Below are 13,488 nucleotides of genomic sequence, written 5' to 3' on the forward strand. Positions count from 1 at the left end.
ACACAGCACATTGAATTTGATGTCTTCCATCAACATTGCAATTAAAAAAACAAATTAGGAGCATAAACAAGCAGTTTGTGTTGGAGTAGGCATTTGCGCAGAGGGTTGTTTTGATTATTGTTATGAATCCTGTCATAACGTGGCATCATAGCTATTTTCAACGTCCCCGAAAAAGGCATGCTGTGGGTGGTTGTCATGGAGAATGAATGCAATCTGCGCCGTTTCCACATTAGAACAAATCATCTTTTTTATCTAAAAAAGCATGTTTATTCATTTTCACTCACTTTATTTTAAAAATCAGCTGTAAACTATGGAGTTTGCACTAAGTCAGGGGCACAACTTTTAAAGGAGGTGTTACATACTCCCTTAAAACTGTATTCTGTAATAAATAGCTGGGAACAAGTGCTTTCCATTGGGTATGGTGAACTGTCTGTCGGATTTTATCTGGGATTTTTACCAGGGGCAGCTCCTCCATAATAGCGGAGGAGCGTTGCCCCTCTGCTCAGTCAGACGACAGTGCCAAATAAAATGATAATAAAACATTTTATCTGTCGCTGCCTTTCTGACAGACATGGAATGTGGAGCGGGGCAAGGCTATAGGGAGGAAGAGTCATGGGCACCGCAAAGAGCGCATGTCTGTTTGGCGGGCCATCTTAGGTGGGCCAAACTGACTTGCCCAGTTACATTTTTCCAACCCCGCTGTGTTACACAGCGAAGTTGGAGAAATGGCAGAGGCTCCCTGTGCCTGAGCGAGCGTCAAAGCAGCCAGTTCGGGCCAATCCCAGCACTGCTCTTGTGGTGACTACTGGGAAGAGACGGAGCAGCCAGCAGCAGGACCGGGAGCAACATTTTTTTTTTTTTATTTTTTATTTTTTTTTTAAACCCCTCACCGCCACTTTTGATTTGCGGTAGTTGCCACTGACTTTTACATGCCCACACTAACAAAAGCACACACTCGCTTATCTCTGTTTTGAAGGCCATAAAAATGTTGATTAGTTTGAATAATATTGTATTTTAATTATCACTAACATTCCGCCCTCCTCTCTCTTTCCACAGCCCCTTAAGTCTACTCATGTCGTGCTTCTTATATAATGTGTATTAACAAGATGCACCAGCATGATTGGTGGAAAATCAGAAGCTCACCCCATCCCCCAATCTTACTGACCAAGCTGCACCCCTGCACTGTCTGTCTAAATACCGTCTGAACTGTGTGATAGTTTTATCATAACTGGTGGCTCCTATGAATGAGAAGTGTGTTACTGGTTCACACGTGCATGGACAAAAGTGAGATATGTGGTCTTGTTTACAAAATTCAAGTGAAGACTACTAGTCCAAAGAACTGAGACAATGTGGCATTCTTATGAAGCCAAGAGATGCTGAACAGATCCCTACAAGATTGGCGTTTTCATTCATCTTCCTGAAGCATATAAAAGATTAATTCTCACACTTGATTAAAATTAAAAATTTCACGTGGGTGATGGGCTTTGGGATTCCTGTTTATGTGAAAAGTATTGTTTTCAGAATAAAACAACACGGTCCAACTCTTTGTGTTTCTTTATTGCTCCACTTAGTCAATGGCGGTACACCAAGCAGTCAACTGTCCACACCGAAGTCGACCAAATCTTCCAGCTCCTCGCCGACTAGTCCAGGCAGCTTCCGGGGACTCAGGGTAAGGCATCTGACCGCTTCCTATGAGTTTCACTTCAATGAGATCTTAGCACTGAAGGTATTAATAAACATGTGTTCTGTTGCTTCTCAGTCCTTTTAGTCACAGACTGCCTCTTAATGCATGGGAAAAACTTTGGGACCTATAATAGAGATGAAGTCCTGAGAGTAGCTATAAGTCTGTTTTGACGAACTTGTACAATTGACCATTGAGAGTGTGTGTGTGTGTGTGTGTGTTACATGGGAAAGAAGAGACCTGAAATCTTGTTTCTTTTACATTGGTATTTAATGTCACAAACAGTTTGTATATGCCTGTTTAAGTGGATGATATTTATACAGCTGTTCAGCTGATTTTTCAGATATCTCCTCTTAAATGGAGTAAATTGTTATTGATAATCTAGTCTCGTCACTGCTGGATTGCAATCCAGTGAGTTAGATTTTTTTTTCTTAGAATAAGAGACTTTGTAAAGGTTTTTATTTATGGAGAGTGGAAGCATCACTCGTTCTCGCTCCTTTTTTCTCAGTGTATTTGAGTCATTTTTAAGCCTGGCTCGGAGTCAACCTTAGTTTTATCAAAAACTCATGTAATAAACAAAGGTGTAAATAAAAACTGCATACATTGATACCTCTATAGAGAGCATTTAGGTCAACCCTCTTCATCCATTGGTTGGTTCAAATTTATTTCACATTTTATGTCCGGCCAGCACACCATACAGCATCGGGCAATCCGAGTTTAGACTTTGAGCCTGATTTAGATCTCGGCAGAGGGCTTACTCTGTCGCAACAGTGACGGATATCCTTTCCACCGAAATCTAAATATCATAGAAAACAATGGTGTTTAGATTTCGGCAAATGGGATATCCGCCACTGTCACTATAGAGAGATCTGAATCAAGCCCGTTGACTCTCTTGTACAGTGAGTGACTGCATTTAGCCTGATCACAATTGCACATCGTCACAAAAAAAAGTGCAATTCACCTCCTTGGGTGGTGGGTCAATTTTTTACTGTGCCAATTGCTTTTTACTAGTCTTCACCCTTTTTTACATTTTTAAAAAATCATTGTATTTTTAAACTATGTCTTTAGGTTACAATAATTCAAAACCAAATGTAGGTTTTCTTTTTGTTAAGAAGAATACTTTGCTGTGATGTACATTAACACTAAAAAGAGTTTCTATAACTGTACCAGGTATACCTGCCTGCTCAGAAGCAGCCATACTGCTCTACTAAAATTGTATGTGATGGATGATTTTATTTTTAAATCTAAAGCTTCTACTGTAAACGTCACCCATTTTGATACTTCTTCTGAGTTTTACAGATTAAAGATGTGTAGCAACCTCAGACGCTACTGAGTCAAGTGCTGACAGTGAATAAGTAGTTTCATTGAAGTGTTTTTTTTAAGTGTAAGGCCAATTGTGTAACCAGGGAATGCTAATAAAGGACAAAAGCACCATGTCATTGCGGCAAATATCCATTGTACCGGCAGTAGTAGAGTCGTTTGAGATTACATGCAAGCCGTTTTATAAGTATGTCTTTACTTCAAACAGACCTTTACATTTCATTTAACAAATGGGATATTTGTAGAGGTTTTATCTCTGTATGTAAATGAAAAGTTGTTCATCCTATATCAAATGGAAGATGGAAATGGGCCTGGAGACTAGGGACAGGATGTGATTCCTTAAGCTCTAGCTACTAAACCCTTCACACAGTTATTCTCCTATATGCCTCCTGTATGGGGTAGGCATTTATCACTCATTAAGTAAAGAAAATATCAGTGAGATATTTGCACTATAATAACGGGGTCTGGTGTGAAGATCTGTGATAGGAGAGGAGGCTGGAGAGGGAAGGAGGAGGGCTTCAAGGAGTGCCTCTGGAAAGTAAATAAAGCAAGTCCAGTGGCAGGAGGGAATGAAAAGTGCTTCAGATGAATAGTGTATAAAAAAGTAGAGTAAAGGATGATGGTGATCCATTGAAAAGTAATACTGAGGAATAATATTAAAACGTCAACATATTACCTAGATTGACTTTATCAACCGACTACCAAATATTACATTGGTCTGCCCAGAGATCTATGCTAAATGTACTGCCTCTCAAGTGGCTGTTGTAAAGAACCCAGAGTGATATAAATATACAGTATATTTCTACTCATTCAGTTTAGTGGTTGAGCTTGCCATATTTAAAGTGACTTGCGATGTGTTATTGTTTCTGCTCCTGTATGTAGATTTTCATTAAAGTTATCTTTTCCAAACATAACTGAAGTTTGTACTAACAGAATGCTAATTGTTCCTAATCGCTATATTTACAGAGTTGGATCGAACTTTTCTTTCTCTTGAAAGTTAGAACACATGCATTGCTTATGGTTCACAAGATTGTAACAGAGTTGTATTTTGTGATATTAGATGAAAACACTCCATGCTAGGAAACAAAAACTCACCTTCATAGTGTGACTTTTTTATATATTAATTGTAACAATTTTTGCTGTTCAAAACCAAATTCTGAGAAAGGTTTTCACATCTAAATGTAGGTGGGGGAGAATACCCAGGAAAAGCAATGCAGTGTGTGGCAAACGCCAGACCGGAGTAACAGAGCCGGCAACCCAGTCATTATTGATGTTCCAGAAAGGATGCCGATTTTGACCTCCCAGGAATTAAGTAGTGTGACCACCTTTTGAAAACCTTAAACTGGGACAATCCACAAACATAGAATTAGGAGTACAGTTCCTCATCAACCGAGGGGCACACAGAATTACCTATTTCACAGATCTCACCAACATAGAAAACTCCAGACAGTGAGACAACATGCAAAATCTAAAACAACTTTACACACAGCATTATGTATACTGTCCATGTATAGGTGCAGTTTTGTTTTAAGTGTAAAGTTGGTATAACTGAAGCAAACATGCTGTCTCTGTTGCAGTTTGGCCACATAGAGAGACAGTCCCCTTAGTAATGATTCAGGAGCGGCTAAAATGTACATTGTGTTGTGTATATGTCCATACACAGAAAAAAAAAACACAAAGTTCTGTATTCATAAAGCCCTCCTGTAAAACGTTATGAAACCAAGTCCTTTAGGCGTCCTTCTACCTTTGGGGGTAGATTTCATGGGCTTCATAATTACTGCTGAGAATCTATGAAAATCCTAGATTTTAATGATTGCTTCTATGACCAATAGAAACTCATGCAAATCTTCCACTGGATCGACAATCTGCATAAAGAATTCGAGCAGAAATGATTATTTGCACATGTAGCTTAGTATTTTTTCCCTGAGGGCTAACATTTTTCCGTGTGAAGGAACCTCTTCTGAAGCACCCGCCTTAAAACTGGAGGTGATGCTTACATCTACTGCAATCTTAGAAAAACAAATTAATCCAACCTATTTTTAGGAGTAACCTTATGAAAATCTTCATGGTGGAAATGACCTTGCAAATTGTTTATGAATACCCACGCACTGGTACATTAATAGGTTTTGGCTGTACATGCATTTTTCATGCCTCTCCAATACTTCCCTGCCAATGGCCTCTGTCAAACACATAAACCATACAGCAGTGGTCTCACAATGGCATAACATAAAGGCAAAATAACAAAAACAAAACATAAATAATAAAGTCTAAGAAGACAAGCGCCGTGAAAATCCCTGCAAACTACATGTTTGCCCATGATAACCTTGAGCTGCACATCTTCTGCAAAAGCTCCTCTCACATTTTGTACAAATTTATACATAACAATTTTCACCGACAAGATAAATTCTTCTTCATTATTCCTAGTAGTACATTTATGGAAAGTAAAACGACAATGCTGACTTCATGGTAATGTCTTGTTATGGAATATGATAGTAGCTCATCTCTTTTTTTTGTTGTTGCTGTGACTAAGCTACAGTGGTCCACAGCTGTTGCAAAAGAAGTGTGGAAATGTGCCATTATGGGGTTTGTCTGGAGTCTCAAATATGTGATGAGGATACTCTGTTTTCAGGCTCCAGATTAGTTATGCCTCGGAAGTTCTTTACATAAACCGTAGTACATGCCCATCGGCTTGCATTCATGAAGTGTATGCTTAATCAACTGCATGTTCTTTCTGTGATTCGGCTGATGGACGCCAGCTTGCGGGTGTCGTTTTGGCTACCAAGCTAAAATAACTGATGCATGTGTAATGCAAGTGTTCAAAGATGCACCACATTAGACTGTATAGTGTTCAAGATGTCATGTCAATGAGGAAATTGTTGAATATAACTATTATGATGTGAACTGTAGTGAAGTCGCAATGTAAACATATAACAGACTTTTTGGATATTGTATTTAATGATTTTTTGTTTTTACTAGTAAAAGATATTTGAATGAACCGCTTTGAGAAAGAAAACATTACCCAAATGTGAAGCATTTGAGAATCAGCTGCCCTTAAATTAAAGGCTGGTTGTTTCTCCAACGAACTCTTTCTTGTGCAAGCCTCCAAATCTAGTACACAATGCCCCTCTGAGCACGGCACTGCATGGAATCACTGGTCCAAATACTTGAAGTAACATTGATTTTGTACATACTATAAAGACTTAACCTGATAGATATAATGTTCCTCCAATATAATTAACTGAATCCATTCTGTAAATGAGAAGACTTGTCAAGGATTGTCATGCAGCAGGCAGAATTAGTGTGATGCTGTGTGCCGCTTTGTTCTGCATACAGCCTTCTTGCAATCTACAACAGTTCTCTTACATGAATGTCACTGAAAGACAAACGGGAGCAATATGGGAACCTCTGACATAAACAGCTACCTGCTAAATGCCAGTCATGTTCCTGTAAGTGTCGCCTAGAAACTTAATGCCCATTGTTTAGCAGGTTACTATCGTACACAGCTCAACATTAATATTAAAGAAGGCCTGGGAATTGCGAGTTTCATCAATACAGAGATTTCAGGATACACTAATGCATGCACCACATCTCTCAAGTTGAGTGCTAAGATGTATCCTTGAGATTTATGAATCCTGCAAGTCCCCCGAATAAGCCCTCATTATACAGTCAGTGTCCAGCCAACTTCCCTTGTGTCATTGAAGAGAAAAACAGACTTGCTCTGTGGGTGGATTGTGTGGAGCAACAAATCAAATGTTTGTCATGCTGGGGATAATTGTTACTCCACAGAGATATTAAGTGGTACAGTTCTGCTGGAGAGAGTGAATAAGATATTGACATTGATCTTGGCAATGTAATTATTTAGTTGGAAACCTGCTGCATATGTCCTTCGTTGGAGACCTTAAGCTTGTTCAGTGACTTCTCTTCAGGATGTAGCATTCATGTTTCAGTGAAGCTTTTTACAGCGTGCTGTGATCAAGTGCGAGTGCCAAGCTTTCAGGTTTCTTTCCTTTTTCAATAGGATACGATTCCCTGCTTCCATGTCTGTGGCCAAGCACCTAGAAGCTTGGGGGTTCCTTGTATTTATCACCACAAAATATAATGGTATTGAAATAGCCCAGGAAGAGATTAAGCCACTTTACCTGCCACATGTTTTCCTTACAAAACATAATTAGGTTCAGGACTCAACAAAATATGTCTGGTTAATACGTACTGCAATACCAATGCATAATATTTTATTAATGCTATACTACATAAAAATGTTGCAAAAGCGTTTGTTTCAGTGACTGAGTTTGGTGGCATTTGTATGCACTGGTCACCTTGCTTTTGACTTAAACACTGGAGTAAATATTGTTATAAAAATAAATAATTCAAGAGAAAAGTATGCTTTAAGGCCTTAGAGCGTTTTTATGGTCCCTTCTTGTAAATGTTTTATAAGATTTTGGCTAAATATTTATTGCACAGATTTGCTGCTCAGTTTTAAAGCCGAAATAAAATGTTGCAGTGTGAATGATTCTGATTCCAGAGAATCAGTACATTTTGTTAATGTAGATTTCTTGCAAAAATAACATCTCTTTGTATTATTGCATTGTTACATATTGAAATATTTTGGTGCTAACATTGTCTCCTGTACAAATGAAACTAAGAGAACATGAGAAGATTGAGCTGTGTTTAAACACATTGAAACTGTTTATCATGACCAACTGTTATTATGTACAAAAACAAAATGTTATTTTAGGCATACTTTAATAATGATAGATCTTATTCTAATACAGTGTGTGGCCTATAAAAAATAACTATCAAAGGTGATTTAATGTTGACAATCTTTTTGAGGAGGCTCTTCTACAGGCCAATATAATGATGAAATAGGATTAATGAACCTAAAGTTCTTGCAAGAGAGAATCTCCACATTGGAAAACAGAACAGCATTAGGAGAAATACTAAGAACTGGGTGTTGTATTTCTCTGCAAATTATGTGCTCATTGTTGCAGGCTCATGGAATTTGTACTAAAATGTTCTTATGAAAAATTCTTTATCTTAGTCCAGCACCATAAGTGTAGGCAGAAATAAGTGTTATTGCTCTTAGATGAACTGATAAGTATCCAGGATTATGAAAACAGCTGTGTATGTGTTGCAGATTGCTTATTTTGCCTTAGTAGCTAGACATCATGAAGGTTCTTACCTTTTTTTCATGAATAAGAGTATAGCAACCATTAACTTAGTTATGAAGGCCTTGATGAGGAAAATGAAAAACACAAGTTTTTTTCATTAGTTACAACTACTGAACCCATTTAAATATAGTGAACAGTTTGTATGTCGCCTGTGCGGAAATTAAATATAGTTATTAAGTGATTCAGCAGCAGTTGCACTTAGGTTACAAAACATGAACATCAATCTTTTAACAAGACCATGCAAGGCGGGTTTCTTCCCAGATCAAAGGAAGCAGGGTAAGTCTACACTTCATAACATTGTTTGCCTTCTCTTAAAATATTTGTATTTTCTTTTCATGACATAGCATGCCTTACCAAAATGACTGTCACTTGTGTGTGAGTGAATTTAAAGAGTTAATTGAGATGCCATCTAATTTACCTAAGGCACAGAACCGATCTCTATAATATAAAGAAGACGTCTATTTTTTAAAATTTGTTTTAAAGCTTTAGGGTCAAGGAGTGAGGAAAGAGTTAGGTCTGATCAAACTTTTTGAAAGTGTTCTAGATTAAATTCTGACAATGCTATTTGTAGCGTGCCAGTCTAGCTTTAGCTTGAAACATGGCCTGGGTAGGACTCTCCCAACTGTTGATGGTTGCCCTTTGGGAGTATAAGAAGAACCTGGACACTATACCCCGCATGAAATTGGTTTCTCCCTGGCAAAGACCAATAAGTGAAATCTGAACTTTTACATTTATACGTTTACGTTTTAATGTCACCAAATGGATGTGCTCTAACTGGTATTCCACAACAAGTTGGTAAATATAAAGCATTAAGTGAAATCTGTCCATTTAAAAGCTTTTATAACTTCTACTTATGTCACTAACCAAGTTACTGTACAAATCGCTATGCGTTCTGTTTTGTGTAATTATACATACGTTAGCAGTATATGTGTCTTCAAAATTGCATAGGATATCCTCATTTCTGTGTCTAGATTACTATGTATTAATTTTTGCTATTTTTCTGCAAATATCCAATCCTCTATTGCCCCCGTTTCCAGGCCTGCTATAGACATATGCCAGTCTGTAAAAATATAATCAATACACTTGTCACCAATACAAAATGTGGATTGTAACACAGTGACATTGGGTCCTTATTTCTTTCCATAATCAAAGTAGACTCACTCAAAAGATGGATCATTGTAATATATTGTAATTCCATTTAATTAGTGCTTCCTTCCCCTTGCACGATGTTTAAAGTGCTTTATGGAGAGTAGCGGGCTACTCCAGACCCAAATAGTGCTTAATTTAAGCCGTTGCTTTCCGGTGCTCGGCCCCGGCATTTAATTGTCATCACTGGCATTTATGACAGTCTGCCACATGGTGACGCTCTTAGTCTAAATTATAGATGAACACCACAACAGTTGTTTATTAATTCAATATACATTAAAAAGAATAATACTTGCTGTTTAAGGGACCTTGAATGGTCTGATTTGTCAAACTTGTAGGGCGTGATGTTAAGTAGTTGTGTTGGTCCTGTCATTGGAGGTGCTGGCAGGGGCATTGGTTGGTGAAGGTGCAGTGGTCTCCTGACTGGGGCCCTGGCACTTATGTTTCTACAAACTAAGCACTAGCCCCAACATTAACACGTAGTCTAGTGATAACTGTTGGTTATTGGTATTAGTAAAGTGTTATCAAGGAAAACAAAATTCATGCAGTTTCCTTGAAGTAGAATAAATTAATCGTTTAGGTATGATCATCAGAGGGGACTATGTGATTTCATGTAAATGGATGGGTAGATGAATAGGTAGGGTGTGCGGAGATTGGGGATTGTCAGGTTGCAGGGATTGGGCTTTACAGAAGGAAGGGTTGTGATCTATGAAGTGAGATGGGGGCCAATTTCAGAAATAAAACATCCAAGATTAAGGCAGACAAAAGTGTGAAGGAGGAGGTATGAAGAGGATGGTAGGTAAGGAGAGAGCACTCTGAAGAAAGGAGAGGAGTCTATCAAGATTTTAATTCATGGTCAATGGGTCATGCAGGGTTTCAAAATACAGTGGGGTGTAGCCAGTGCTTAATTTGAGCCAGTGGTTGCCTGTGGGGGCCACCAGCACTTATGTTTGAGCACCAGCACTTTCCTGATTGGGCATTTACAGAGAACAAAAGAAGGAAAACTCACACAAACAGGAAAGAAGAATGAAGAGGAGGATGGAAAAGTGTCACAAATGGCAAAAGCATGGACCTGAAGGAGAGAGATAAAAGGTGGAGGGAGTGCCTAGCAGTGGATTACGGAGGCCTGTGGTGCATTCAGGGCTATGTAGCCATGCTATTCAGCTTGCCAACATTTCATTGCACCGGCTGTGGGCCATTGAGTAGGGCTTCGGGCACCAGCACTTTTTCTCTTACTAAGCATTGGGTGTAGCTTTCTAATATAGCATGCAATTTGATGGTGTAAAGCTGTAGAAAGGAACAATGTTATTTAGAGCTCTGTGTACAGGACAGATTGCTTAAACATGTGAGTCCGAGTGCGCAGGTGATTTAAACATTGAGTAAGAACTTGACATTGTTCAGCAGTCCATCTATCACCTGTTATTTTTGCATTTGTTACACTAAGTGGAAAGGGTATGCCTAAACCATGGGTCCCGTGCTCACTGTGGCACCAGTTTCAAGCTAGCCAGGCTGATATAGGGTGCCCCGAAACTGGACCTAGGAGGCTTGTTTCCGGTCCAAGGAGGACCTGGCCTGGCAGTTCGGGCTGGACTGCACCCAGAGGCAGCTGGGTCAAGACTGATTTCCATATGACTGGATCCAAACTGAAATGGCGTGGCAAGCAAAAAATGATGGATTCAGGCCCAGATCTGTGACTGGGGGTGAATGTTTGACATTGTTCAGCATTCTGTCCATCATCTGTACTTTTTCTACCGCACAGCAGAGCAACCTTAGATGTAAAAGGAATCTAGCGCTACCATCCTAAGTGTATGTTGTGTTTGTGTATTGGTTCTGCAGGGAACATGAACTGTCTGTATGAGTGGGCCGGACTAATGGGGTTAGGTGGGATACAATTCGGATGCTCTAGGCTGGCCTTGTGCTGAAGATGGAGATGAGGTTGTTTTCTGAGACACTAGGGCCCATACTTGTGGATTTTGCCACAAAACTGCACTAACACAGTTTTGAGGCAAAATCCAAACCGTCTGCTAGTGCCATTCCAAAGCGCCAGCCGGGCGCCATATTTATGGAATGGCGAACGGTGGTGGAAAGGACAGGCTAGCATGTGAAGAAAAGATGCTAGCTGGGGGGAATGGGAGAGAGGAAAAGGCGTTAGTAGATCCAAAATGACCCAGAAATTACTCCTGTCTTAGTAAAGACAGGAGTCATGCCCACTACCCAAATGGCCAGCCCAGGGGACCAGTGTCCCCTGGGCAAGGCCATAATGCCCAGTGCCAGGAAGGGGGCCCCATGTAAGTGGCCCCCAATGGCACAGAGAAAAATAAAAATATGCTTACCTATACTTACCCAGGATGGGGTCCCCCATCCTATGCTGCCCCTCTGGTGTGGGTGGGGTTGTTCCTGGGGTTTGGGGTGGGCATCTTTGGGCCCATTCCATTGTGCTTAGCCATGGAAATGGGTCCACAGGTCCCCTAATGCCTGGTCAGACCCAGGTGTTAAATAATGGCGCTAAGCAGGCTTAGCGCCATTATTTGGGTACGCCTTCTCTGCGTGTCGTTTTTCCACCAGAGTATAAATACGTCGGTAGGGGGTTAGTGTAATATTGTGGACAGGAACACCTACCTTGCATCTAATTAGCACAAGATATTTTGCCGCATCCACAATATGATGCTAACTCCTATATTTTGATGCTAGATGGGTCTTGCGTAAAAATATAAAAATGGAGTTAAGTTTGCCCTGTTTTAGCATCAAAATAAATCACGCTAAAACGGCACAAACCAAGTATAAATATGCCCCGTAGTGTATGCTGACATTTCTGAAGCTGGGCGAGGAAACCTAGACATTGAAGTAGGGACAGAGGGTGATGGTGGGACCGCAAACTCTGCTGTAGAAGGTGAAGGTGAAGGTGATCTCAGAGATGAGGCCTGCCCTTTCCCATGATTACTCTTCAGTACCTGATGACAGGCAGGTGCAGAAAGCTCTCACATCTTTGTGTGTCTGGTGTGGGTACTCCAGGCTGGACACTTCTCTTTGAGGAACAGCACTTTATAAAAAGGCAGAGTATGGAGTGTATCCTGGAGAGCAAAGATAAAAGGAGAACCACCCCAAGACTGTTCTTTATGTCTAAAAGATAAATTAAAGTTTATCTCTAAACATACTGTTTGTGTTCAATTTATTTCAGCAAACATGACTTTCTTGCAGTACACTTAAGTTTAGTTTCTGTATCTCATTGCAACCGGCTCCTAAACACCACCAGGACTGCTTTGGTCATCACTGTTCAACTGCTACACATTTAAGCATAGCTAAGTGTGTCACCTTTCAAAAAACACATTAGTGATATTTTGCGAAATATATTACCTTTTACTGAGAAAAGACAAAAATGTCATGAGAATTAATGGGATTAAATAATGTGAAGACTTGGTGAATGATGCACACTGCAAAAGGAAGTGTGCTATCTTTCCTTCTCAAACAGTCCAAGGTCGCTTTGAAAATGAAAGCTTTGTTCTTAAATAAAACTACCATGTATTTTGCTGTGTTGTATATAATTACAAGTAATGAAAAGTTTAGAAAAGCCTCCTTGTCATCTGAATGTATTGCCATTAACTCTATAGGCCATATGTACCAAAGCATTTTCTCATTGACACAGAATGGGTAAAACCCTTTGATACATCTGGCCCTATGTTTATAACCCTTTAAATATGTGTTACTTGTTAATACAGCAATTATCTAAATATGTGAAAGTTGCAACAGTCATGGTTAATCTAATACACTTTCTAGTGATTATTGGTGAATGGTCTGTTTATACCAATATTCCTCAACATCATTGCAACATTGACCAGAAGACAATACTCACACTTAAAATCACTGGCTATATTGTAGGTTTAGTAGGCATTGCCTTGCCTGAGGAAATTGTTTTTTGTTTTTAAACTATTTGTCACAAGCATTGGGAAAACTTTCACCCTTGTTCTAGTAGACCATGGACACTCAAAGTACGGCCTGCGGGCCTCATGCTGCCCCTTGGACCATTACATGCGGCTCCTTGGGCAACAGGAGCACTATGCAGATGTTTGCTCGACTCTGCACTAACAATAAAAATATTAAATAGACACACAATCATTTATTTCAAACTTGATTAGTGTTAAAGAAAGTAACTAGGGACTCCTGCACTTAACTTTA

At 39.5% G+C, this 13,488-nt stretch overlaps 1 protein-coding gene across 5 annotated transcripts in view; it reads left to right on the forward strand.

Annotated features, from left to right (window-relative positions):
• Nucleotides 1–13,488, forward strand: part of DCLK2 (doublecortin like kinase 2) — a 482,935-nt gene that overhangs the window by 253,759 nt on the left and 215,688 nt on the right. For all 5 annotated transcript variants that reach the window (XR_011205402.1, XM_069242636.1, XM_069242637.1 and 2 more), the window contains one exon: nt 1,572–1,669. Coding sequence is in view for 4 of the 5 variants with exons in the window: in XM_069242636.1 (XP_069098737.1) it covers nt 1,572–1,669 (98 nt within the window). In the remaining variant the exon portion in view is untranslated. The remainder of the gene's footprint in view (nt 1–1,571; nt 1,670–13,488) is intronic.

This window comes from Pleurodeles waltl, chromosome 1_2 (genome assembly GCF_031143425.1).
Source record: "Pleurodeles waltl isolate 20211129_DDA chromosome 1_2, aPleWal1.hap1.20221129, whole genome shotgun sequence".
NCBI classification, from domain to species: Eukaryota; Metazoa; Chordata; class Amphibia; order Caudata; family Salamandridae; genus Pleurodeles; species Pleurodeles waltl.